The sequence below is a fragment of the Grus americana genome, chromosome 3, assembly GCF_028858705.1.
Source record: "Grus americana isolate bGruAme1 chromosome 3, bGruAme1.mat, whole genome shotgun sequence".
In the NCBI taxonomy this organism is placed as follows: domain Eukaryota; kingdom Metazoa; phylum Chordata; class Aves; order Gruiformes; family Gruidae; genus Grus; species Grus americana.
The window spans coordinates 50688917-50716883 of NC_072854.1; the positions used below are offsets into that span (position 1 = coordinate 50688917).

General features: G+C 41.6%; 1 protein-coding gene across 4 annotated transcripts; it reads left to right on the forward strand.

The window, feature by feature from the left end:
* The first annotated feature begins 6 nt into the window (after nt 1-6).
* On the forward strand, nt 7-27963 carry CEP57L1 (centrosomal protein 57 like 1). 4 transcript variants are annotated; one of them, XM_054822487.1, is made up of 11 exons: nt 7-100; nt 15100-15244; nt 17521-17700; nt 18288-18409; nt 18813-18929; nt 19217-19294; nt 21037-21135; nt 21862-21939; nt 22048-22277; nt 23889-24033; nt 26697-27963. In XM_054822487.1, the coding sequence occupies exons 2-11, from the start codon at nt 15103-15105 to the stop codon at nt 26913-26915; spliced, it is 1410 nt and encodes a 469-aa protein (XP_054678462.1). In that variant the 5' UTR covers nt 7-100; nt 15100-15102; the 3' UTR covers nt 26916-27963. The 4 variants fall into 4 exon arrangements, with proteins under 4 accessions (XP_054678462.1, XP_054678463.1, XP_054678461.1 ...); XM_054822488.1 differs by lacking the exon at nt 7-100 and adding an exon at nt 12928-13030; XM_054822486.1 differs by lacking the exon at nt 7-100 and adding an exon at nt 13052-13202.
* The last annotated feature ends 4 nt before the right edge of the window (nt 27964-27967 follow it).

A 27967-nucleotide genomic window follows, 5' to 3' on the forward strand; every position in this document is an offset into this window, starting at 1 on the left:
GTCAGGGGCGCTGCCGAGAGTGGCTGCGCCTAAAGCTCCGCCCGCCGCCGGCAGCGCGTGTGGCTTCCCGCGCCCCGCCGCGGGACGCTGCCGAGGAAGGGTAAGAGAGAGCGTTCGCTGTCGTTCGATACGAGTTTTCCCCTTAATGTTGGGTTTTGGTGTGGTTTTTTTTTTCGTTCTGTCGCAACAGGTTTCTCAAAAGCAGGTGGCTGGCACCGGCCAGGAATAAAGCAATGCCGGTAGTGGGTTTGCTTCAGAAATTTGCATTGGCAAAAAAATTAAGCCACTGCAATGGCTTGTCAGATACATGCTTCAGCATCACGTAGCCTAAGTAAACACATCAGCAGAAAGGGAAAGAAAAAAAAAAACACAAAGCCAAAAAACCACCAGTCTGTGCAAGCGAAATACAGTGCCTTCAACACTTGAAAGGGGAAAAAACCCCCACCCTGGAACATTCAAATTGGGCAATTGTTCTGCAGTCTTTTAATCCAAATTAATCCAAGGGGGTTTTAATCCAAATTATACTGGGGCTGAGGAGCCCAGAGAAGAGAAGGCTTGCAGGGATCTTATCCATGTATACAAATATCTGAAGGAGGGTGCAACGAGGACAGAGCCAGGCTCTTCTCAGCAATGTTCAGTGACAGGACCAGAGGCAATGGGCGCAAGAGGTTCCCTCTGAACATCAGGAAACACTTTCTTACTCTGAGGGTCACCAAGCACTAGTTGCCCAGAGAGGCTGTGGAGTCTTCATCCTTGAAGATCTTCAGTAGCAGCTTGGACATGGACCTGGGCAATTTGGTCTAGGTGGCTCTGCTTAAGCAGGGGGTTTGGACCAGATGGTCTCCAGAGGTCCCTGCCAACCTCAACCATTCTGTGATTAAGTGCAGACTGCCACCAAATGGGCTGTATTGCTGTTTCCCTGGCTGTATAGTCTCCTTCCTTCCTTTTTGCAGGGAGAAAAAGGCATTTTTTTAATAAAGTGAATTTCAGCCAAGTCACTTCCTTGATCCAATTCACCTCTTGGCAGAGAAGAGGAGAGGGAAACATATAGACAAAGGCAGAATCACCCGTTTGCAGCTGTCACATTAAAGCAATCATAAAGCTACCATTTTTAGTATACGGAAAGGCAAAAGCACACTTGCAAGCAAATGAGAAACAGGACATTGGGCCTACAGGGTCTTGCATAATTATTTTACGTGTCTGATGTACGCATTTCCCACTCTAAAATTCAGACCTCAAAACTGAAGTTAAATGCAGAACAAGCTACTTGCATACCACAGAAAGACACAGAAACCGCTTCTGAGTGCAGGAACACAGCTTGGGCTGGCTCACCAACACCAGCCATCAACAGCTCTTTTATTTGTAAAGAACCTGATTTCTTCAACTGGCATTCCTTTTGTTTTCTGGCATGGTTTCTCTAAAGCTTGCAAAATAAGTATCATTCTATCATTACCTGTACCTTTCAAGGAAGACCAACCTCTTTTTCCCATAAAATCCTTTCTACAAGAAGTCTGCGAACCATTGTTCAGCAGCATGGACAGGCCTGGACTGCTTTGTGCAGCTGCTTCCTCTAGGCCTTTGGCACCCTTGTGAACAATATATCTACTGAAATCATCACTACCTGTAATAAATGTGAGTCTTGACTTCTCTAAGCACTCAAGGCCTCCACCCTTCATAACTGATGGGTTCAAAGAAAATAATTCTGCCAGTGCCTTTTATGTTTTCTTCTTTTTTTTTTTTTTTTTTTTTACATTAGCTACCACTTCAGCTTCCCGTCCCGTTCTGTTGTCACTCGTTATGGTCTCCCAGTTTTCCGGTGAATAGGCATGTCACGTATGCTTGCTTTATTTCTATCTGAATTTTGATCTTCAGAAGTTGGATAGGTCTCATTTTTCCCATGATAAGTTTGCACTTGCTAGGTGTCTCTGACAATGGCTACATACACCTGAGATCAATAAAGTGAACCAGAATCAGAACTGAAGCATTGGTGTTAGACTTTAGTACAGCTGTATTCCCACACCAAATGCTAAGATTGATTGAAAGTCACAGCACTGCCTTTTATCTTTTAGAAGTTGTTTTTTCCACTGGCTGCAAATGAACTCTGGCTACAGGAAACAGATTGTGAAACTGGCTCCAAGGCCTAAACTTCAGCTTTTCAGCCCTTTGTTTGATAGATTTTAATGTAGCTCTGTGGTAATGGAGATGAAGGTGACTTTATTTTTTCCAAACCAAATCTCTGCAGTTTTCCGATACCAGGTCAAACTTCTGTATGTACTGCAAGACACTGTGGAAATCAAGGTCAAAGGCTACCAGCAGAATTAATCAGAGCCTGAAGTTCAGGGAATGCATTTGTCTGATTTGCGTGTTCACTGACTGAAGTTAATATGCTTGTTTTTGATCCCTGAAGAATGGATAAGAGAAAGGCAGAATTATGAAGGAAACAATCTGGCAAGTCATCCAGAATTACAGCATTTGAGTTTTTAAGGTGATAAGCTGAAGAAAAACAAATTTGTGGCTGTTTTAAACCTCAGTATTTCCTTCCTTGATGATTTATCAACTTCCCTCTTTTTTTAACTAGATAAGAACTTCTATAGCCATATGCAAATGATATCTAAATGCAGAAATATTTTTTGAAAATACAATATAAAATCATAGCATCACAGAATGCTTTGGGTTGGAAGGGACCTTAAAGATCATCTAGTTCTAACCCCCCTGCCATGGGCAGGGACACCCTCCACTAGACCAGGTTGCCCAAAGCCCCATCCAACCTGGCCTTGAGCACTTCCAGGGAGGGGGCATCCACAACTTCTCTGGGCAACCTGTGCCAGTGCCTCACCACTCTCACAGTAAAGAATTCCTTTCTAACATCTAATCTAAATCGACCTTCCTTCAGCTTAAATCCATTACCCCTTGTCCTGTCACTACCCTCCCTGATAAACAGTCCCTCTCCAGCTTTCCTGTAGGCCCCTTTAGGTACTAGAAGGCTGCTGTAAGATCTCCCCACAGCCTTCTTTTCTCCAGGCTGAACAATCCCAGCTCTCTCAGCCTGTCCTCATAGGAGAGGTGCTCCAGCCCTCTGATCAGCTTCGTGGCCCTTCTCTGGACTCTGTCCAACAGCTCCATGTCCTTCTTATGTTGGGGCCCCCAGAGCTGGATGCAGTACTCCAGGTGGGGTCTCACAAGAGCAGGGTAGAGGGGCAGGATCACCTCCCTCGACCTGCTGGTGACACTTCTTTTGATGCAGCCCAGGACACAGTTGGCTTTCTGGGCTGCAAGCGCACACTGCCGGCTCATGTTGAGCTTCTCATCAATCAATACCCCCAAGTCCTTCTCCTCAGGGCTGTTTTCAATCCATTCCTCGCCCAGCCTATAGTTGTGCTTGGGACCCACATGAAGGACCTTGCACTTGGCTTTGTTGAACTTCATGCGGTTCGCACGGGCCCACCTCTCCAGCCTGTCAAGGTCCCTCTGGATGGCATCCCTTCCCTCCAGCATGCCGACCACACCACACAGCTTGGTGTCGTCGGCAAACTTGCTGAGGGTGCACTCGATCCCACTGTCCATGTTGCTGACAAAGATGTTGAACAGTGCCGGTCCCAGTACCGACCCCTGAGGAATGCCACTCGTCACTGTTCTCCACTTGGACATTGAGCCGTTGACTGCAGCTCTTTGAGTGCGACCATCCAGCCAATTCCTTATCCACCGAGTGGTCCATCCATCGAATCCATGTCTCTCCAATTTAGAGACAAGGATGTCGTGCGGGACAGTGTCAAATGCTTTGGAGAGGTCCAGGTAGATGAAATCAGTTGCTCTTTCCTTATCCCCCAACATTGTAACCCCCTCGTAGAAGCCCACCAAGTTTGTCAGGCACGATTTGCCATTAGTGAAGCCATGCTGGCTGTCACCAATCACCTTGTTATTTTCCATGTGCCTGAGCATAGTCTCCAGGAGGGTCTGCTCCATAGTGTTGCCAGGCACGGAGGTGAGACTGACTGGCCTGTAGTTCCCTCGGTCTTCCTTTTTTCCCTTCTTAAAAATGGGGGTTATGTTTCCCCTTTTCCAGTCAGTGGGAACTTCGCCAGACTGCCAGGACTTCTCAAATGTGATGGCGAGTGGCTTGGCCACTTCATCCTCCAGTTTCCTCAGGGCTCGTGGCTGCATCTCATGACATCCCATGGACTTGTGCACTTTCAGGTTCCTTAGATGTTCTCGAACCTGATCTTCTCCTGTAGTGGGCAGTTCTGCATTCTCCCAGTCCCTGCCTTTGCCTTCTGCGACCTGGGCAGTGTGGCTCAAGGATTTGCCAGTGAAGACTGAGGCAAAGACGTTGTTGAGTACCTCAGCCTTCTCCATATCCTGGGTAACCAGGTCACCCGTTTCATTCCGGAGGGGACCCCCATTTTCCCTCATCCTCCTTTTATCACTAACATACCTATAGAAGCTTTTCTTGTTGTCCTTGACATCCCTGGCCAGACTAATTTCTCTCAGGGCTTTCGCTTTCCTAACCTGATCCCTGGCTGCTCGGACAGTTTCTCTGTATTCCTTCCAGGCTACCTGCCCTTGCTTCCACCCTCTGTAGGCTTCCTTTTTCTGTTTGACTTTGCCCAGGAGCTCCTTGTTCATCCATGGGGGCCTCTTGGTGTTTTTGCTTGACTTCCTCTTTCTTGGGATGCATTGCTCCTGAGCTTGGAGGAGGTGATGCTTGAATATTAGCCAGCTGTCTTGGGCCCCTCTTCCTTCCAGGGCTTTGTCCCATGGTATTCTACCATTGTTGTATTCATGTCCTTTCTAAGATATAAGATCTAAATTATATTATATTTACTTTTAAAAATGTTTTTCAGTTTCTGTAAGTCACAAAAGAGCACTTTACTGCAGAGCTCACTTAGTTGATTTCTGGACAATTAGTAATAACACAGTAAAACTTGTGCAACATAGAGGGAACTGCTTTTTAAATTAGACTCCTTCAACTGCTTTTGTTTACACCTGGTTTTGTTTAGGCTTATTTCATTCCAACTAGTAAATACCTAAGATGGGATCACTGTCTTCTAGAAGTTCACCCTTCTTTTTAGATCTGGAGTTTGGCATGTTGCCGCAATATTTGGGCACTCCATATTATTTAATGCGTTTTTCTTCACAGCAGCCCTCTGAGGAACCAAAGCTCTCTGACTCCTGTTTTGCAGAGAGGCACCAGAAGGCCAGAGGCTACTTCTCTACTGTCTTTGAACCGAGGCCCAAGCTTAGTGTCAAGCCCAGACTCGTGTATCTTTCCAACAAATTGGCTTCAACGGTTGAGCAAGCTACAGCATAAGATGTGGGAGAGAATGGGGCCTGGTTTTACTTCTGAGCACGTGTTTGTACATCTACTGTGTATTCTAGCCTGCTGTGGGTTGCCTATGTACGTTTGCCCCAAACTCTGTCACCCTGCCTCCTTAGAGGTCACAAATGTAGCAAGGATGGATGCTAGCCACCGGCTTCTTCTTACAGGACCATATCTTTCTGACAGAAAGACTATGGAATAGTTTTACACTGAAGCATGGGTTGTTTTGAGAAGAGCTGGGGCATGCCATACCAGAACTACAGGCCACTTAAAGTCCTGCTGTACTTTGCCAACTGTCTGACTGTACTCCATTTAACTGTATAAATGTAGCCTGAAAGACTGAGTGCTAGATCCTGGAAAAAAGCATTGGTGAACTAAAAATTCAGGTCAAAAAAACTCCACTGAGCAGCCACCTGAACTCTGTTAGTCTGTTTCTAGATAGAAATGTCCAGAATTGCCCCAAGCTGGGCACCTTGGCACATCACTCCCCTCTGTTCCCACTTGTGGTCTAGGAAGTAGGTAGAGCCACTCCAAGAGAGGTCCAGCTGAGAAGAACCTCTCCGAGCCCAACAAGTCAGGTTCTTCTGTTAAAGCCACAACTGATTTCAGTGCCCCGCCGCATTTGGTAGAGCGCTCACCTTCAGTGTAGTAACCCAGTGATGAGAGAATCAGCTCTTAGCTCAAAGGGATTTACATCAACATCTTGTAACTCCCAGGAGAGTGTCTCAGGTGCTCAGAAGGACTGCAAAATGGAAGGGAAGCATTCATCACCTCACCTGTTGAGCTTGTATCCCTGTTGGAAAGGATGGCAAATGTGTGGCACTGGTTTGAACTAGAAGGAAGGAGACACAGTGAGCTGTAGGCACTTAATCCTGGTTTCAGGTAGCTGTTCCCAAGCCAGTGCTTTATTTTTATCCAGGGACTATTTACTGCAAAAATGCCTAAATAAAACCCAGGACTCTCTTCCAACAATAAAACTAGATGAGAGATACACATCCTTATTTTACTCTGTCTTTTGCCTCAGCTGCCTTCTCCTTGTTCTAGACTCTTATATGCTTGTCTGAAACAGGGTCATAACTTCAAACGAAAAGGTGGTGACTCCCTGTTTCCTTCCTGCTCTTCCTCCTCCCAGTCTAGCATGGTGGTCAGGGATGCGGCGTGAATGCTCCCCAGGAACTCACACTTCCTGGCCAATGCTCTAACCACTGGGTAACAGCATAGAGAAGATAGACACTCTTTCCTCCAGCTGCACTTTAAAAGAAAATGAACACTGCTTATTGGGAATTTTTTATCTGCTGACAGCCCAAAAGGCCTTTTAAACACCTTTGGCAGGCTGTCTGTTAACACAGACATTGGTGTTTTCCAGTAATAACACAAAGAAAAATGCTGTGGCCAGTAGCCATATAAAATGAAGTCACAGACCAGAGGAGCTACAGGGACTCTTTATTCATTGTTTTAAAGAACAGATTTTGGCACTCACCACCAGAAGAGGACTCCAGATTCTGAGTCCCAAGAGGACAAAGGTGCCAAGCACCAGGGTGGGAATTCACACACATCTATGTTCATAGTTTCCCCACACACAGCTTGAGCATGCTGCTTGTTTTGACAGTATACCTCCACTTCTTTTACATGCAGGGAGTGTAAGCCTGTCATTACCAAACTCATGATTCAGCCCTGAGGCTGGAAGGCTCATTGTATCCTGGAACATCAGTCCCTTATCAGTCCCATCCCTCTGTGATTTATTAAGGTCACACAGAATAGCAAGAATTTAAGTCAACTCCCTAGCGATCCACTAAATTACCTTGCAGTCAGAAACTGGGCATCTAGTTAATAGGGGAGAAATACCTCTGAAGTAATTTATAGTCAACAACTGGAATTAGTTTTATATATGCAACATTGTGCAGGATTTCGTAGCATCTTACTGAGATTTTCCTGCATCTTTGAAGTCATGCAAGTTTAAATATACAGATGGTACAAAACAAGCATTCTGTTGCATGGCTTTGAATGTTGTAAGTTTTCTAGACAGCTCAGGCCAGAAGTAGTGATAGACCATTTCTGCATTTTTGAGTACTCGTTATACTGTATGATATACAAACTATTTGGCATCAATACTTAGGATGTTGTGCCTGTTCAGGATGCAGAGTGTGGATGTGTTGGATTTGTTATGAATATTCTGTCTCATGTAAACAGATGATATTATTTAAAATTATTCTTCAACAAAATAGGTCTTGAAAATAAGATTGAGGAGTTTCTCTGACTCAAATCTGCTTGCAGTTTTTCTACATCTTTAAAGACAAGTGTAGCCGACAAAAGATGACTTTGCGAATCATTTCTTGCCAGAAGTGGAACTTATCGTTTCCTTGTTAGATTTTTTTTTCTCATTCTTTTTTTGTAGGTTGCCTGATGTACAAATGCAGAATGGAGTTCTTGTTCCCTGCCAGGTGCCTAGTTAGCAGCAGCACAGGAATATATGAAAAAAATTAAAAAAATGTAGGGGTGGTAGGAGGTAAAAGGAGACAAATTCTATGAACAATTACCCTCTTTGTGTTTCTCTGCTCATCCATGTCACAATCTTCTAGTTATTTGGCTAAAAATCTACCTCCTACTCCATCTCCATGCTAGGTTAAAGGATGTTGGATGAAGAGACTGACACTTTCCCAGAGAAAGTATTGGTAAAAACAGAAGTTTACTTTGAAAATAAATTCCAAGGCAATGGTGGGGACGCAATCTCTGTGTTTCATCTGCCTAGAGGGCAAGTTGCAATGTTCAGAATCATCTTTCAATGATCCCATTAAATACTTGAGACATAAAACGTGAAAATTATCATGCAGTAAAAGTGTTTGCTGTGAATGACTTGGTACCTGCAATAACTATCCCCTACCTCGTTGTATTTCTTCACTATAATTGTCATTTCAACTCACTCTTATATTTGCCCCACCTTACTCTAATATGTCTTTTCCTATTTGCATTTGCCCTTCTAATCTCGTCTTATTCTGCCTGTGCACAGATATAGTCTTCTATACTGGAGACAGCTGCCCTTGGAAACCTTCCCCTTCCACAACAGCAAAGTCTTCCTCTTTTTAATCAAGGGTCAATAGCCAGAGCCAGTAATTTCTTCCCATCTGTTGGGACGTGTACTCTGCTTTGCTCTCTAGAAAGCTGTGAGAGCTGTTTCCAATCCAACGAGCAAAAGCAGATTTTTGAGGGTGAAGAGAAGTGACCAAGCTAAGCAAACCACATATGGAAGACAGTGCGATGGCATCATTAGCAGAAAATAACAGGGGGGAGAAAAAGTAACTTTTTGGAGAGGACTGAGGAGAGCACCTTCAATGTCCACTTCAGTCAGTGTACTAAGAGCAGGCAGCATCTGTTGGAACCGGATCCTAAGTATGAAGGGAAGAAACTTCATAGTTATTCTTGAGGGGGAAAAATGGCTTTTATTACTTTGTAAAATCCCTAACTTTTAATGCTAGAAGAGGGAGTGGGAGAAAAAGAAGATCGAAGGAAGAAGAGCAAGGAGCAAAGCTATAGGATATGTAAATACAAGGAAGAGAGAGGAGGTGAGGAAGAAAAAGCAACCGTAATGTGGAGGTGGATGAAAGGAGAAGAGAAACAGAACTACGAGGGAAGCAAGGAAGTATATTAGTGACCATTTATAGTATTTGGTTTTGTGTTTGATGGTTATTACAAAAAGGTTATATTTAATTACTTTGGCCTGATTACAGACTTAGAAATGGAATTATTTTCATAACACTCTATTCCAGGCCAGATGCTTTCATGCTAACATGGGACATAGTTACTAGATAGGAATTTGCAGTCTTGCTCCTCTGAATGCTAAGTTCAGTTATTATCTCCTCATGCAGGTTAAAGCAGTTTGCACCAACTTGATTTCCCCACAAAGTATTGAATATGATTTTATCATGCACTTATGAACTAAGGCCAAATTTAATGAGGAATTTGGGCTGCCGTGCGCATTGAAGAAAACAGCAAAACTCTAATGACATTATGACCCGAGATTGCTTGATACACTGCCAGGTTAGAACCCATTCCTAAAAAAATTGTCTTTAAGAAAATCTCTGCGGTTTTCCCCACCTGGTTATTTTTTTGCCTTGTTCCCAAAGAACTTCTGTAACTAATTCCATTTTCTTTCTTCCCCTTTTTTGTTCTCTGTCTTTTATCTCTAGCAAGCAGAACTAGAGAAATATCAGTATGAATGCTTAGAAGGTCTCACATAATGAAATGAAAGGCTTAGGAGTTGGGTTTTTTTCACTAAAATACCAGGTTTTATCATACTTCACCGTATATACGGTGTTATGAGAAAACACAGAATTTAATTTCTTTTTCTTTTCTTCCAAGACTGAAAAAAAAAAAGATTGTATGAAATTTCTGCATGACTTGAAATTCAGGAATGAATAGGTTTTGCTACAGTAGTATCAAAGAAGAATCCGGGCATTTAACCCTCATATATCCAGTTCTGAGACTGTCAGTTTGTATCTCTCAGTTTGTACAGCATACTACCTCCCATGGATTTGCCTGTGTCAGTTTTTCAAAAAACTCCTGTGTTCCTTAATTGTTCTAACAAATTTTAGTCATTTGTTCTAAACTCATTTAAAGTGGGACTCGACAGAGCTTCAAAACTTGTTGAAATGCCTCATTGATTCAGTGAGGTTTCACTTCCTATTAGTTTTGCAGCTGTCACCATTTCATTTCTAACCCACTTAGATTAAAGAAGGCACATGAGTACCAGTTACTTAGATATGTCCTGAGCAAGGTCATATGTTTCAGGCTGATTAAAGTGGTTGTGTCAGGATGCTGGAGACTGGATGTTCCCAAAACAACAATGCAGTTTGCCTGCAACATTATTTATTTATTTTTGTCAGTGGAAAGTCTGTTCTTTGTCTGTCGGGAATAAGGCTGAAAGAGCATTGCAGCACAGCTAGTACAGCTGACCAAGCTTTTCCCTGGTCCTTGAAGGAAAGTGAAAGGGGAAAAAAATAGACCAATTTGGATTGTGTCACAAAAACAGCCTCTCACATAACCTTTTGCCAGCAAGGCTTGGCTCAAAAAGACAAGGTGCCAGCCAGCATTCTGGGAGTTTCTTGGTATAGCCTGTGTCGGGACAATTCTTTAAAATTTCTCTTATCCTATGTCAGATAAACAGTGAATCATTCCTTGATTCATCTGAGACTTTGTTTTCAGTTATGAAAAAATCTGCTATAAATTGTGCATGCCCAGTAGGTCAGGTGAGAAGATAGATATGTTTGTATTTCTTTCTGAAAAATGCTTTGATCCGTTTTTTCTTTTTCCTCTTTGAAGATGTTCTGGTAGCACCTCTTTCTTTGATTCTAAAAGCTTGCCCTCACAGCTATTTCAATGAACCAGGATCTCTGTAAGATAACAAACATTGGAGAACTTAGTGGAAGCATCACTTACGTTATCACATTATTCTCTTAGTGTATATCTTTTGGGAAACTGTTAAGCCAGCATTATTCCCTGATTCTGCTATAGTTCACATGTGGAAAAAAGCTTTTCCACATGCTGCTTTACAATATGGGACATATACAATTATGTGGCAGAACATTTTTTGACTTGTAACTTCAAAATAAATTTATTTTAAACTTTTTTAATGATGTGGCTAGCAATGGAGGGGAGGAACAGCATGGAGGAGGATGGGGAAGTCATAAACGGTCTTTCTGTAACATTTAAGATTTCAGCGGTGATCAATAACTCCCTACTATTGGCATGCTTACTTGTGCTAGGCAGCAGTAATTAAAAATTTGATTCATTTCTATGGCAGCCCAATCCAGTACTCTGGCACTCAATGCAGGCCATATTCAGCAAAAATAAATACTGTAAAGGTAAATCACATTAGTACTTACATGACCATGATGAAATGGGAAATTCTATTTGTCTTAAGGGACCAGACTCCAGCTTGCTTGCTCTCCTCTGAGACATGAAAGTCACATATACAAGTACGGGCCTGAGGAAGGGATTGCTCCCCAACAGCCTTTGTGCCAGCTCCCACCCAGCCCACATGTGATGGTGAGCCAACAGGCAGAAGTGGTCCTGCCGAAGGGACCAGCTCTGCTCATCCTCAAGCCCAAGGGGTGAGCACACAGGCTGCAGCAAGATAGGAGGTGGTGCAGTGCTGCCACAGAGCTAATTTGCTATGCCTGGGACCATGCACCATGCATAGGGTTGCAACTGTGTGGCACTGAGCGCCGGGATCCTCCTGGCTCAGGCTTGGAGACAACATAGGTGGCTAGGCTAGGTTGACGGTTAACGGCAGGCCCATAGGCAGCACTAAATTGCCTCATGCTTGATGCAGGATATCTATGAACCGGCTACTTTGTGTTTTTCTCTGTAAAATAACATGGCGTCTGACCATCATCACTGCATCTGCCAATGCAGGCTGGGTCAGTTCTGGTTAAAAAACCCAAAGGGCCAGCGGTGACTCCGGATGTGACCTGCACATGCAAGTGCTTCACCCCGCTCCCTGCAGTGGCGCAGGCTGCTGGGGTGGGAGTGAGGCATTTCTTCCCTCTTCCTCCCCTCCCCTCCCCTCCGCCTGTAACCAGGGTATTTTGTCATCTCCGTTTAACACGCATACTTCTCCCTTGGCTGTTCCCCAGACTCCAAGGAGTGCACTAATTTCCTCAACCAAGGGCTTGTCTAAACAACGGTGTTTTGGCTGCTTTAATGAGTGTTGTTCAAGTGCTAAATCCCCCTAAGCCTGGTGGAGTTACATTAGTACAAACGTTGCCATTTGGGATGCAATATCTGCTTTAAAGCACCTCTCCAGGGCTGTGTACCAGCACCCAGGGTAGCGTGGAATTCAAGAGTGGTAGGTTAAGCTTGCAATGGTTATGTGATGTGTAACCTGTTTTAAAAAGCAAACCTGTGATGATTTTATAGAAACTTAAATATTTGTGGAGGAAAAAGTTGATGGTAGGACAGTTGATGTCCAAACATACATTAAGCTACTTAATTATTTCCTGATCGATTTCTTGTCCTAGTGGGCTGAAAGTGGTCAGGATGTTTGGTGATGCCTTGCTGGTGTAGAGTGACCTAGTCCTATTCGTGGCCCGTGTCCTTGCCTGAGGCCTGCAGTGTTCTAGAGATTACTCCTGTGCAGGATGGTGATTGTAAACTATATTTATCTGCTAAGATATTAAAGGACTTGTCTACACCTGAACACCTCTACTGGAGTAATTACGTTGGCAGAGCCTCCGAGTGCTATAGCAACTGTTCCCTCAGCCTACTTCACACAGCCTCTCTGTCTGAGGAAGCTGTGGCAAAGCAAGGCGTCCGTAACTATGTCCACAGCAGGGGTTCTGCAAACACAGGTGTCTTGGTCATGCGGTGTTATACTCCCTCACACCCCTTGCTGAGCCTGTGCTCTTAGGAGTAGTTTGGGGAGCTCCCTCCTCCAGACACAGGGTGCGTATTACCCTCTGCTGTGCTGGCAAAATTGTGAGTCCGTACAAGTTTTCTGGTGCTTTATCCCTTCCCTCTCTTATTCATTATTTGTTTCGGATCACCGCCTTCCTTGAAACTGTCCACAGACCCATCTCCTTGGAAACGGCAGAACTTGTTTATGTGACAGTAATAAGGAAACTAATTGATGCGTAGCAGCTGCAGGCATGCGAGGGAGCCATGTTCCACCAGAGGACATCAGAAAAGCAAGTCTCTGCTTATGCTGACTGAGAAAAGGTTAGATGGTGTGAGCAAAAACCACCCTCTTCCTCTGGAGTTTCAAGGTTGCCTTTCTCTGTTCACAGCAGCAGTAGGAAGCTTGTTGCTTACGCATATGTGTATTTTTATAGACTTTATTACTCTTTTTTTATCACCAACGTGTAGAGGTTGAAAAGCAATGGGAAAATTGGTAAGTCTAGCTTATTTCTTATTTTGTGGAATGCTGTGCTGGTGCACTGTGCCATGCCAGGCCCATCTCCTCTCCTGTCTCGGCCCTGACCCTGCCTATGGCCACAGGACTCTCTCATCTATGTATTGAGACTTCTGCTGCTCCCTGCTGTGTGTCCTTCACTGCCACTGCCCCTTGCGCTGTTGGAAATGGCCGATACGCCTGTCTGGCTTAGCTGGCTGTTAGAGTCAGTCAGATGTCCCTGTGCAGTGTTTCCTGGTCCTCAAGGATGGAGCTGTAGAGGCCCGTAAACAGCTTGTGTGGCCATAAAAGTGGCAGGCTGACCAGGTGGGACCTCTTGCCAGAGATGGTGGCATGCCTGCCTGCTTGCAGCTGCCAACCCAGCGCTGAGGGCTTGTGGCCTGGGCTTGGGCAGGATGGCAGTGGGGACCTCCGGGGAACTCTCCGGAAAAGGCCTGTGGTGCAAGGCTAGCCTGGGCAGCCCCCCTTTTGCGGGTCTGGGGGGAGTGCCAGTGCCAGGGGGATGCCATGCCAGTGCCAGGGGGGCCACCCTGAACTGTGGGATCTGCCCCGGGGGTGTTATCACACAACAGCAGCAGTGTCTGGGAGGCCCCAAGTCGAGCAAGCCCTGGCGAAGAGATGGTCCTGTCAACGTCTCTCTGATGTCAGCTTGGAGGAAGAAGGAAATACTTCCGTGTACCTTTGGTTTAGTGTGTATCTTGAAGAGGCAGTATGGATGGATGATGATTTTTCTATTTTATACGGCCTTTGAAACAGTGCTGGAAGAGCTGTTCCTGGAAACTTTTTCCGTTATTGAAACCTTTCTTCCCCACCCCCCTCCAGCATGAATGGCTTTTCCTGCAGTGTGCTTCATCAGCAGGTTCCAGTCTTGGTTTGAGTTTCTTCCTCCTGTTACTAGATATCTCCTTTGGGTGACTTTCTTGGGAACTAGCATCTGGAAATATCCTTGCCCAAGTGGGAAGCCTGTCCCAGTTGCATGCCCTGTATTTTAAACTCAAGCGACACCATAATTGTTCTATTATTGAACCTTCAAATAAGCTGTTTTTCTATCACCTGAAGCTGTATATACTCTTCATTTCTTACACTGTTATTAAGTGAAATGCTTGGTACTACTTTGCTAGGTCGCTGCGGTGTGATTTCAAACTTGCTTTAACTTCCTAGATGTTGTAGTAGACTAAAGCACTTTCTGCAAGTTTCACGGTCCATGTCTTGAGTATCAAGGAAAATCACTATTTGACGGGGTGAAAACTGTCTTCAAATGTGCTTCTGATAAAATAAAGAATGTGAAAGGGTGGAGCAGAAAGGGAGTGGAGAAACAGGACTTAATGCATACGCTTAATAGCTTAATAACATGGAGAATGCTGGGGTATTGCATGTTAAATATCCTTCTGTTATCTCAACACTAAATGTGGAGAACTATATCTTTATTATGTAATAAAGCCATATGTAAAAAGATAGGTGTTAGAGCACTAAGGAGGCTGCAAATGAAAACAGGCTGTAAAACTTGGAATGCTTGCTCTGCAGGGAGCACTGAGAGGCAGACACTGAAGTCTATAAAATAGATAAGAGAAAATGTTGTTAATCCTTGGCTTTTAAAAGGAAAATATCAGCATAAATTACTAGAAAGCACAAGAAAAATCTTAGAAAATTTTGGGTTGTCAAGGACAGCTATGTTTGGTGTTATGAAAGGCATTGTTTTGGATTTGTATTAAAATACAGGATTCATCTGGGGGGGTGTTTTGGTTTTTTTAATTATTATTTTGGTGCACATGTTCTGATTTGATATAAACAGAGCTTGGACAGCCCAGTGACATACTTTGAAAAGTTACATGGTTTGTTAGAGAGCTAATGGCATTAAATAGCTCTTTTTTTACAGGCTATGGATTCTGAATCAAAGAACAGTTTCATAGGAAGCTTTCTTCAGCCACCAGATAAGATGCTTCCTGCAGCCTTTGCTTATATAGAATCAAAGAAGCTGGCAGCTGTTGGTGGCAACAGGCCTTCTATCTCCAATGACCAAGGTAAAGCCAAAATATGTCTTTAAAGCGGTCTTTTTAATTATTCCATGTGAAATCTCTTGAGGAAACTCCCCGTTCTGTTTTACTCAGTTCAATGACTTGCTGCAATTGTCAGACTGACATTAAGACAGGATGTATATGTGTCCTGAGGGAGTAGTCTCCCTGAAGTCATACGTCGGGAATGGAAACTGCTGCAAGTCGTCTAACATCCTTATAAACTTTGGCTTTGAAAATTGTTTAAATTAAAATCATCCGGCTTCCTCTAAATGCAAAGGAGAATGTTTCAAACTCAGCAGAAGCAGTTCATGACTTTAAATACAGCAAAAAAAAAAGATCATTAGTATGGTACACCGACTTGAAATTGGCTTTGTGCAGTGCTATTCGACTCCCTCTAGCTTAAAATCACTTCTAAGGCTTTTTGTGTGGTATGACTCCTTTGGGGAACTTTTGAATAATGGAGATTCTCAGGAAAGTTAGCAGCATGAAAATTAGTCTGGATGAAATATGGGTCCCTTATGATTATCCTGTACCTTAATTGATGATTACTCCGTGGAGCTCACAGGACAAATGCTCGGTGGCTTAGCATATCTGGAGAGCTCAGTGAATCACAAGATTACCGTACTTGGATTTACTATTGTGGACAACTTTGCAATATTGCACAGACATAGCCTATGTGTGTGTGTGATGATTGTTCTTTCATTTGAAGAATCTGTGACTTCTTGTTGTGGTTTAACCCCAGCAGGTAACCAAGCACCATGCAGCCACTTGCTCACGCCCCCCTGCCAAGGGGACAGGGAGGAGAATGGAAAAAAACTTGTGGGTTGAGATACAGATGGTTTAATAGGATAACAAAGGAAGAGAATAATAATAATAATAATAATAACAACAACAACAACAATAACAATTTTTTTTTATGTATATATGTCTCAAACAAGTGATGCACAAATGCAATCGCTCACCACATGCAGAAGGGGAAAGAAACCCAACAGTGCCCAGTCTGTTTCTGAGCAGTGATCCCACCTCCCAGCTAGCTTCCTAAGTTATATCCAGAGCATGACGTTCTATGGTAGGGAATGTCCCGTTGGCCAGTGTGGGTCAGCTGTCCTGGTTGCGCTCTCCCAGCTTCTGGTGCACCTGGCAAGGCGTGAGAAGCTGAGAAGTCCTTGGCTTAGTGTAAGTACTGCAACTACCTAGCAACAACTAAAAACATTAGTGTGTTATCAACATTATTCTCATACTAAATCCAAAACACAGTACTATACCGGCTACTAGGAAGAAAATTAGCTCTATCTCAGCTGAAACCAGGACAATTCTGTAGTAATCTTTTGTCATACAGAGTTTGGGCTTTTTGGATTATAATGTTCCATTTGATGTTATGCAGCTAAGTGTTTAAGAAAGGAAATGTTTGGCATGCCAATAGAAAGATCTTTCTGTTCTCTGGTATCTGCTTTTTTCTTTTTTTTTTTTCCTTTTTTTTTAAAGTTTTATTTTAATGGGGCTATGATAAGCTGATGAGAGTTGCTATGGAGCTAGAAATATTTGCTGGGTATTCCTCTACTGAGAGAACAGGGAAACTATCAAGGCTTATAAAATGTCAGAAAAGAAGCTTGACTTGTTACAGAACATGTCTTAAACTTCCACAGGTGTGTATAGTTTCTGAAGAGCTAGTAGACTTTTCCTCATAACTGAAATTGCAACTTTTATTTTTGGCATAATTTTCACACATACTGATTTGAGGCTAAAAGCACGATCTTGCAGACTTGTTTCTATGATTTAAAGAATCATCAAATACAAGAAACTAGACATTGAATCATTACGTTTTGAAACAATAAAGTTTTTAAAATGCATCCTCAACTAAAATGTCCCTTTGTATCTGATTTACCCTGACCTGAGTCTGTTTTTTTTTAATCTGTCCACACCAGTTGCATTACACCAAAACTTGTGACCTGACTTGGCTAACTGTGTTCCCTGCTTCTGTGTAAACAAAAGTCCCAGGGTTTATTATACAGAGTTTGCAATTTCTTTGCACTTGCTACCATTTGGAGTGAAAATAGTTTTGCTCATAGGACCTGTGCTTTATAACTCCATTACGCACTAAACATGTCCATTTTCTCCCAGATATCTTCTGTATGCGTTAGTGTACTGCTGGGGAATATAATTCATTTTAGGAGTGATCCTAGGAAGAAAATTTAGGTAGTATTTTGCTCTTTGAAGTGTTTAATAATAATAATAATAATAGGAACTGTTACTTGAGATGTAACTGTGGCATTGTTTGCTAGCTGTGGTGGCAGCCGTGAAAACTCTTCAAGAAAAGATCCGCCATCTAGAGTTGGAGAAGTCACAGGCTGAAGATAATCTGTGCAGCCTCTCCATAGCAGCTGCTCAGTATAAGAAGGCCTTAGACCATGAATCCTACAAAAAGGACACAGCACATCAAGAACTGATGCAACAGAGGAAAGGTATTTCTCTTCAGTGATAAGGTATAGCCGCAGTAACTCCAAGACTGCATAATCCAGGGATAGTTTGTTTTGACCAACTGCTAATTAATGCACCCCCCTTTCTTTTTTGCTTCAGAATTGGGGAGGAGCAGGAGCTTGATAATTGTGGATCAAGTTGAGATCTTTTTTTACATGTATTAACCAAGTATTGCATAACCCATAAAGCTATTTTAAAGAATAATCAGACTTCAGTTGGTACATTTAACTCCTACAATAAGCAAGCAGCTGCTTACATGTATAATGCTGCTAACTTGAGAAAAGTGAGGAGAGGGGAAGAAACCAGATTCTGGTTAGATATCTGCTGATATAAATCAAAGTAACTGCAGTGCTCACACCTTTGGAATTCAAATTAGAGACTAGCTCTGGAAAAGCATTTTGATTCTCATGTCATATACATATATAAAAATATATTTTAACCACATGACTTGTTCAGACTAACAAAACTTTTCTTGCATATTTTGAAGACAGAGAATTCCTCAATGAGATGACAGACTGGCTAAATGTGTAATTCCCATTGCTGTACTGCATGTCTTTGTTTCTCTCTGTAGATGTAAGTGTGCAATTAAATGCAGCACAATCCCGCTGCTCCCTGCTGGAGAAACAGCTGGATTACATGAAGAAAATGGTTTCCAGTGCAGAACTGGAAAAGAAAATGTTTTTAGAACAACAGGTGAAGCCCTTTAGCATACTAACAAAGTAGTGATATAGTTAAAAAGTATAGAAATGTGTAAGATCTGAACTTTTTTATGGCCATCATTTTTCCTCAGCTCTGCTCAGGGTGGTAGCAAATGGAAGCAATTTACTGTCTGACTGGCTGATGACAACCATTCAGTGAATTGTATGAAAAGACTCCCTAGGTGGAACTCCTAATGAGCAAAACCATGCTAATACTTGCACATTTGGTAAACAAAAAGGCTTCTGGAAACTTATGTCTTCTCTGGCTGGTATTTTTCATCACTTTGCAATTTAAAAAATGTTAAATTTAAATTAGTTAAACACCTTTACTGTAGTGTGTTGCTGTCTGAAACAATTTCAGTCAGCTGCCAACTCCATTCTTGCTTACTTTTTTCCAGGCCCAGCTTCAGAAAGAGGAAGATCAGAACTGGTTGGAACTGTGTGCAAAACTTGAAAAGCTTGAAATGCTAGAAAAAGAGTGTCTTAAACTTACTGCTACTCAGAGAATTGCAGAAGTAAGCATGGGATTACAGTCTGAAAGTCATTCATTTGAGATAATTTGTATAGCATACTGTTAATGATACTAGGTTTTGCAAAACTTTCCTCTGTTAAAGCTAAGATCATAAAGCATACCTGACTGAATGCCACCTTGGCTTCATTTGCCTGAGTCTTTTTTTCAGTACAGGCTTTAAAAATTCCTACAGTCCTGTTTTATCCCAGATCACAATTGGAAGCTACTTCAGACTTCTGATTCAGCATGGCAAACTGAAGCGCGACTAATCATTCTTGCCTTTAAATTCAGGACAAGATCAAACACTTAGAAGAAAAGCTTTGTAAAGAAGAGCATCAGCGTAAGCTAATACAAGACAAAACTGTTCAGGTAGACTGAAAAGGTTTTATTTTATCTTATTTTTTATGACTGAAGAAGGCTGTTCTCTCTGTCCAAAATACCCTTTTTTAAATTACATTTAAACTCCACATGTTTATTACCCAGGGAGAACTCTTGGAATACTACCTAGACCAGTTATAAACTACATAGTAGAAAGCTTGCCATGTGTGTTGCATATCTCAAACAAAGAAGATTCTACTTGGTTTTGTATTAATGATACACTTTATCAGCCTCAAAGCTGCTGTAAGTGATCTGGGTAGAAAATGAATTTCTAGAGAATCTGCAACTAAATCAGATAACTTTAACTTACAGTAACTAGAAAGTGGTCATATAAGAAACCTTATATCCCAAGTAAGATTGGTTATTCTGTTTGTTTTCCTCTTTTTGTTAAGATCTATTGAAATCTAATATATTGGACTATACTGGGAAAAGTTTTTAATCAGTGATACTGTTACATCGTTCATTAAGTGAGAACTTGGATAATTCATTATTCTGTGAAGCCATAATCAGTTTGTTGGGCCACCATCCATTTGAGAGAGGAATATTTGCCAAAGAGAGCAAAATCAAATAAACCTTTTGTTAAAGGGGCAAAGTAGTAGTATTCCAAACCTCACTTCACCAAGAAGTAGCAGCCGTTTTGAAAGAGAGCAGTTGTGGTGGCGTTCCTTTGGGGCAGGGTGGGGGGATGCAGACCTGAAAAATAATATTGAAAGAGCCTAGCCATAAGCAAAGGTGACAGCTTAATTTAATTCATCACTGCATCCAAGGATGGTGGGCTTTCATCAGTCCAGGAAGCTTGAAATAACATGCGGATTGTAGCTCAGGTATCTGACCACCTCCAGAATCCAGCAGAATAACACAGTTGAAAACTTGCAGGTTTTGGGGTTTCTTGCGTAAACTGCTTGCTGCTGCAGAGCAGAAGGGCTAGTATGGAGATTTTTATCTTCTGAGACACATAGTAAGAATGACCTTCCCAGAGCAGATAGTCTGACTTTAGCAGTAGTATAAACATTTGCTCAAGAAAGGACTTAGGTGTAGTAAACTGAGTCCTAAACTAGTATTAGTACCATCTTAGTTCAGTGCAGGATGGATTTAGGTCTGTTGGATCTGGATTGGGAAACACAGGGTGTGGGGTGGTTCGCTTCCTTTTGATGACAGAAAAGCCAGAATAATCGCACTTTTTTGATGGATCTCCACCATTGTTTAGCCAGAATTGTTACACACACCAAAACAAAGTCCTTGTCCTATGTTGAATTGGGAATTGCTATTATCCTGTTTATCATGGGCCTTCATATCAGCTGTGAACTACAGAGCAACCTGAGGTTTGTCCAGCAGGTTTGACCTCAGTGTTACACAGACGGGCTTAGTTCTCTCTGCCCCCAGACTGTAAGATCCAAATGTTCATATTCTTTGGATTTTACAATCAGATCCCCAGCACACAACAGGATTGGCTTATCTCGATTGCTGATTGTCACAGTGGAAAAATACAGGTGCTGCAGCTGAATATCAAAATAAGGGCTTCTAAGACAGAGCTGCAAGATCTGCCTGATACCCTGTCATCCTAGAAATCTGTTTAGTTTTTAAGTGTAGCTTATGCCTTCCAAGCGGGACAGTTAATAGTGCCCTTAATTGGTTCTCATCCATGCATGAAAGAGGGAATGAATTAAACCATGTGATTTCATACTTCTAATATTACATTAAATGCTTGTTTTCTTTTTTGCTTATTCCCACAGCTTCAAACAGGATTTGAGATAAACAGAATTTTGATGTCTGCGGTAAAATCTCAAAATGAACCTAAAAAGGAAAACGGGAAGAAGAAAAAACCTAAGAAGGTAACAGGAAAGTTTTTATTAGCATACTGTTGCTGATAGTATCTGACTTGCACAGAGATTGGAATTTGTGAAAAACAGTGATGTAAGAGGCACTTTATTTGTCTGCTGCACTTTACTCCATTTCCAAAATGATGAACAGTGCTGAATACATCTTTTTTTTGTTTTCCTCTTTGGTAATTAAAACTGTGCTAGGGCTGGTAGCACCCCACTGGAAAGCTTTCCCTTACCAGCATGACAATAACCTCTGTTACAGTCTTGCTGCCATCCCCCATGTCTTGTCTTAGCTGCCTTTCAGTTTATCTGGCAAAATTAGTTTCCAAAGCAATTTTAAGTAGGCATCTTAAGATGGTGTGTTTTGGGGGGATTGCTGAAATCAAGAGAATTCATTTTGCAACACATGTTACAGGTCAGTCAAAATTTTGCAACCGTGGTTTTGCAAACCTAAGTAAGCAATGTTCAATTTCTTTAATGTCAACCTAATTGTCAGACTATCTGCTAAATACATGTGGAATAAAATCTACTTGTCTCAGCTGTTGGAAAGTCCTACTCATTCCACCTACAGGAGGGAAATTGTTTTTTTAAACCAGAGGGAAACTGAGGTGATGCATTTCATTTCTTGTTTATTTGAATTTTACTTATTTAAAAGAAAAAAAAAGTTTTAAGATTGTGCTGTTGGATCAGCAGTTTGGAATTTCTTGTCTTAATTTTTTGTCTATCTTATGGCAGAGAAATCCTGCAATGAAGAAAATGCATCTTTCACAATTAAGTGTAAAGGCTCATGAACTACCTTTTGTGGCGGGGAAGGTGAGTGAAACCAAATGTTCTTGCTAAATAGGCATCTACAATTTGAGTAAGTCTCTTTACTGTAATTGATAATCACTTCTGTAAACCACTTAATAATTCTGTTTTAAGTCTGTCAGCTCCAGCCATTCTGTTAGTGCAAATGTACAAAGTGTGTTGCATATTATGAAGCATCGCAGTCCACATATCTCATCACGAAGCCAAAGAGGAGCTACGTCTGGAATTTCAGGACGCAGTGCACTTTCAAAATCTGTATCCTCTGGTCCCACATCACCTACTGCCACCAGAAGTCTTTCAGACCTACTGTTGGCCATACAAGATGAGCTGGGCCAAATGAGCTTGTGAGTACTCATCCCTGGTATTATGAGTAAAAGTGACTTCAGTGGTAGCCCTGTGAAGCTACAGGCGTGCTGTAGTTGAACCTAGCCTGTTTCAAGTGTAGAATTTTCTCATTCAAAAATTTCCTTTATCCTAGCACTTAACTGATCTTGTGAGAAAGCAACATACTCTTCAGCTGGGTTTTTCTGCTTCCACATCCTGGATGTAACCAAGCTGCTACTGAAGTAATAGCTGCAGCAAATGAAAGATCTTTCAGGCCTGTACTTTTTAGAAATTTTAAACATATTGAGATCTACAGAGTAGACCAAGAATGTTCTCCTGGATAAGTCTGCAAAGGCGGTGTTAATGTTGAGTAAGCCTGCAGCATGCAGTCAGTCTGGGTGGTAGAATAGGTTAGTGCAGCTGTGGCAGTAGTCCTATCACAACATCTAGGCTATTCTTTTGTACTCACTCTTTCTGTGTTCTCTCTGTGTACCTGATGGGTCTTTGTGCTGACAGTCTGGCGTTCATACCCTTTCCTTGTTGACAGCAGGAGAACTTGCCAGTCCTGTAAAGGGATTGTGAAAGAGGGACAGTCTCCTGCCAGAAAATGGGCAGGGTGTGGAAGAAGCTAATGTATTAGTAATGCTATGCAAGTAAATGTGAATTACAACTTGTCATGTTCTTATGCATCTTCTCATTAATGCAAGCTTGTAGAATTGTGGGCCAAAGCTGTGTAGCTGGTCATAGTAGACACGTCAACATGATGAGCTGTGGTTTGAACAGAGGAGGATGTGTTGATTAAACCAGTTAGGTTGTTGACACTGGTTTGAAATCCTTGATGTGGCAAAATTTAAACTGGCAACCAATCTCTTCTTTAAAAAGCTTTGGCTTACTCATGGAAATTCAAGGACGGGCTTTTTTTTTTGGGGGGGGGTGTTTTTTGTTTTTTTTTTTGTTATAGCAACAACCACTTGCTTCAATTAAACTGTCAAGGAGCAGCAGTTACTCAGAAGTCAGAAAAGAAGCCATGACCTTTATAAAGAGATTATCTAAGAGTGGGTCTCTGTTTTTGACTAGTTCAGATATCTAGGGATCGAGTAGATCTACACAATTTCTTTTAATTAAGCTGGTTAATTTGACTAACCAGCACAGCTCACTGAAAATCTTTTTGAGTAGAATATTTTAATTTGCATTATCTGTCAGAAAAAATATAAATTAAATGTACTAGTTTAAACAATACTTTTCTGTATTACACTAAGCTTTCCAAGTCTGCACTAAATTGGGCAGGAAGTGAAAATACCACGCTGCACAGCAGCTGTTCACTTTGCAAATTCTCATTTTGCGTACTATTACACATGTAGTTGTTACAACTGTGTCAAGGTGCAGGAATAAGATGCACATCAGCTATGAATTTGGAATGAGAAAATCAGACCCACTGGAAAAACTTTTTCTTTTGTAGTGTGAATATATTTCAGATGAATGTGTATTGTGTGAGGGGGTAAATGGTAAATTGCTGTACTGTGGACAATGCACCTAGCAACTCCTGCAATACACTGGAAGTATTGGGAGAAATCCTAGAGACTATATCATGAATACTTAGTGTGCCATTCTGCCATTCTTGTCTTTAATAGTAAGCATCAAGAACTTCTGAAGCAGATACAGGAGACTCAAGATGCCAGAGTTTGTGAACACCTAGAATGGGAGCTGGATTTCCTTGTTAAACAAATGGAGATTAAAGGAGAACAAATATCCAAGCTGAAAAAGCATCAGGCTTCTGTAAGAACAAGATGTAAACTCTCTAGCTAGCAACACTCTAGTTGAAGGCTGCCACAACTCTGCCTCCTGTTGTCATTAACTAGAATGTCACTCGAACACTTAAGCCAGGATGTTCCAGTATGGGTGATTATAATTAGGCTGCTAGCTCGGTGTTCTTGTACCTCCAATTCCTTCTTTTGATCAAGAAAAAGTGCTTACAACTGGCAGCTAGGTATCTGTGCTAGAGCAAAAGCTTCCTGCCCTGTGGCAGTTCTGCAATACAGAGCTGGGCTGCTCAGTCTGTCACTTCTGCTCACTGCGTTAAGACAAACTGTTGAGATTTCATTCCTTTGTGTTCTGTCCCTCAGGGGAATGAGAAAATAGAAGCTATAATTCCTGTACAGGCTGGATTAAATGTCTTTTATATTAGTGAAATATTAAAGCTTTTTATTAACCAAATTGTTGATCACAGCTTCTCCAAAATCATAGCCGGACAAGCCTTTCAGTTTTCTTTAACGCCTAATCTGTATGCGTTCTGTCAGTATTTGTTTTAGAGCCATAGATAACAGCTTTTCATACATGCCCATATAAAATCACTCTTCTGTAGATGAACAGCTTAACCCTTTTGTAGCATTTTGGTTTGGAACATGGCGTGGTTTAACCCCAGCTAAGCACCACATAGCCACTTGCTCACTCCTCCCACCCAGTGGGAGGGGGGAGAGAATCAAAAAGAAAAAAAAGTGAGAAAACTCATGGATTGAGATAAAGACAGTTTAATAGGACAGAAAAGGAAAATAATAATCATCATCACCATCATAATACAACATACAAAACAACTGATGCACAGCACAATTGCTCACCACTCAGAGACGATGCTCAGCTAGTTCCTGAACCGCGCCACCTCTCAGCCAACTCCCCCAGTTATATACTCAGCATGACATCATATGGTATGGAATATCCCTTTGGCTGGTTTGGGTCAGCTGTCCTGGCTGTGTTCCCTCCCAGCTTCTTGGGCACCCCCAGCCTTCTCATTGACAGGGCAGTATGAGAAGCTGAAAAGTCCTTAACTGCTTGCCAACAACTAAAACAGTGTGTTATCAACATTATTCTCATCCTAAGTCCAAAACACAGCACTATACCAGCTGCTAGCAAGAAAATTAACTCTATCCCAGCCGAAAACAGAACATATGATAAAAAATGCAATCCATAGTTCTGTCTGATAGTTTTCTGTTCTTCCATCTTATGTTTCAGGATAAATAGACTCATCTAAGAACTTTGCTTATACAGGAAACAAAACAAAACTCAATGTGAGACTTTATGAAAGGGGGAGGCAATAATCAATTTAAATCTGACCAATTTTATTCATGTTCATTCTTTCATAGATTTTACTCACTCAAACATGTCAAAGTAGAATTGTCAGAGTTGCATATTAGCAATATGGACAAGGACATTGACTGTTGAGTCCTCACTGCTTCTCTTGGCAATGATGTCAACTGTTTTTTGGGTAAATCTCTTATATTCTTGAGGAGCCAACAATTACGGTGTTATTCTTTGCCTCAGAATTTTGCTGACTTCATCTTCCAGGAACCTTAGACATGGACAACAACTGCACCTTTGTTTCTTCCTTTTGCATATCTTTATGGCTACAGTCAGCCTTCATTTTGGGATGATGAGAAGAGGAATAACACATACAATGTGGTGCAACCTTGTTGTCATCCTTGCCTATTATCAGGGTGCAGATCTGCTGGCAAGTCATCTGTGCTCTGGTACAGCCTTATCAGAGCACACGCCTTAGGCTCATGATGTAAATAGCACATTCTTCGTGTTTGTCTGTTTGATTACTGTCCATCATGCCCCGGTTATCAATACAGGCCACTCCTGTAACCCTTGGCCTATATCGTTTTTTCTAGTGCTTTTGCACACAGACATTTCTGTTTGTATTTTGTACAGACCAATCTTAATATTTCTGATGCATATTTCTGCTTTTTGAACCTGTCACACTGAAAATGCTGTAGTCATCTCTGTGTTTCACAGGTAATAATATTTTCTAGAATGCAATTAAAGTTAATTATTTTTAGAAATGGACTTAAAGCCTAAATTGGCATATGGAATGCTTCCAGCCTAATTTTATCTTTGGGAGTGACCTTTTCATGCCAAGCGCAAGTCAAGACTTATTATTTGACATTTAAAAGAACATTCTTTAGCAATCAACCCTATTTATTCCGTTTTCCAATTCTGTTATGAGGCTTCAAAGTAAACTGCTTAGATACAGGAACTGAAAATAAACAGTATACATTTTATAGGTTTGTTGGGTGGGGGTTTTTGTTAGGGTAGTACAATCTGAAATGGAAAAAGACCGTTGTAAATATAAATTGGTAACAGATGATATTCCGTCTGTCTCAAGCAAGCGTTTTTACCTTAGGGAGTGATGGGGTTCAGCAACCTATTGAGTGTGGGTGAGGTCAGTTTTCTGCAATGCTTTCTGTGTGGGCGAGGTCAGTTTTCTGTAGCGCTTTCTGTCTCTGTTACAGTGAGACAACTGCGTACAAGATTACTAGGTTTTAACTTTTTTTTTTTAATGTCCCTTAGACATCTTTAGTTTGGAGTTTGGTAGAAGCCAGTAAGCTCTACAGCTATAGGTCTTCCGAGTATGTAACATTCTAATTAGTAATCTTTCTTCCTAGGTGCAAAAATTAAAGAGAAAAACTCAGAAGTTGAAGCAAGGGGCAGCTCATGTCAAACTAAAGCGTGGTGACCAAAAGGAAACAAAGGAGATTGCAGTAAGGGAAAGTATGTCTAGATCTTGTCCTGGGCAGAAAAGCAGAAGTTCTCTTCAGCTGCTAAAAAATGTGCGGAAACTTCAGTCAACACTGAAAAAAGATGATATCACGTGGGAACAATAGTTCTGAAGTTTACTGTGTTAGAAGTTTTCGAAGTTGTCTGACAGCTAGTAAATTTTGAATTTCACAAAATACCTTTTAAAAATAAAATATATATATCCTAGATACAGGTATACATTCTAAACTGCATACTCACTAGTAGGTCAGTTTGTTCACCTCAGAATTAACTTCCGTGTAGGGTAGCTGTAATTCAACTACACTGATTTGTAATAAAGTGTTTTAATGGATTAACGAAATGCTTACTTGTTAACTTGTCAAATAAAATTTTGTACCTTTTTTACACTTAAAATATTATGCAATCTTTGGTGTCCTGTCCCCTCCACTGCCAAGGAGATACTTAGAGCTTGCCTTTCCAGAATGACTTGGGTTAGTGCTTCTGTTCAAATAAAAGCAGTGGTCCTTTTCTGTAATAACTGAAGATTTGGATCATTGCAACTGAGGCAGAAGAAGAGGTATTGTCTCTTTTTTATATACATTTTCATTATTTTTAATGTTATTACTCTATAAGCTTTATTGACAGTCTTAGTGTTAGGGACAGCTAGGGACTGGAAGCACAACCCATGACTTAGTTAAACCATGACAACGTGAGAGTGTTCTTGGTAAGTGCATGGAAGGGGCCACTACCAAAAGCTTGAGTGCTTGTCTTCTCATCAACAAAACCTGCTTCTACCACGGTGTAAAATAATTGGGCTGTCATAAAGTTGAACTGCACACCAGTACGTGTTGTGGAATTTGTGTACTCCTACAAATGCAAGATGGGTCTTTATGCTAATGGTGAGTCTGCTCTTTCCCAACTCCTACTATGTATGTATCCTAAAAGACCTAACAGTGACTTCAAATCCACACTGGTTATTTTGTTGCAATAAATTCTTGTCTTGAGGTTACTGACTGATACTGATTCACCTGGATGTTTGCATATGTCAGGAAAAATATAGCTTCCTCGGGGTGTATCAATGGCGTTCTTCTGTAGATCTCTGGTGTAACGAGAATGTAGTGGTCTTCTCAAGCCCCTCTGCAGGTATGAATAAAAATTGGATGCATGCTCTGTTGTCAAA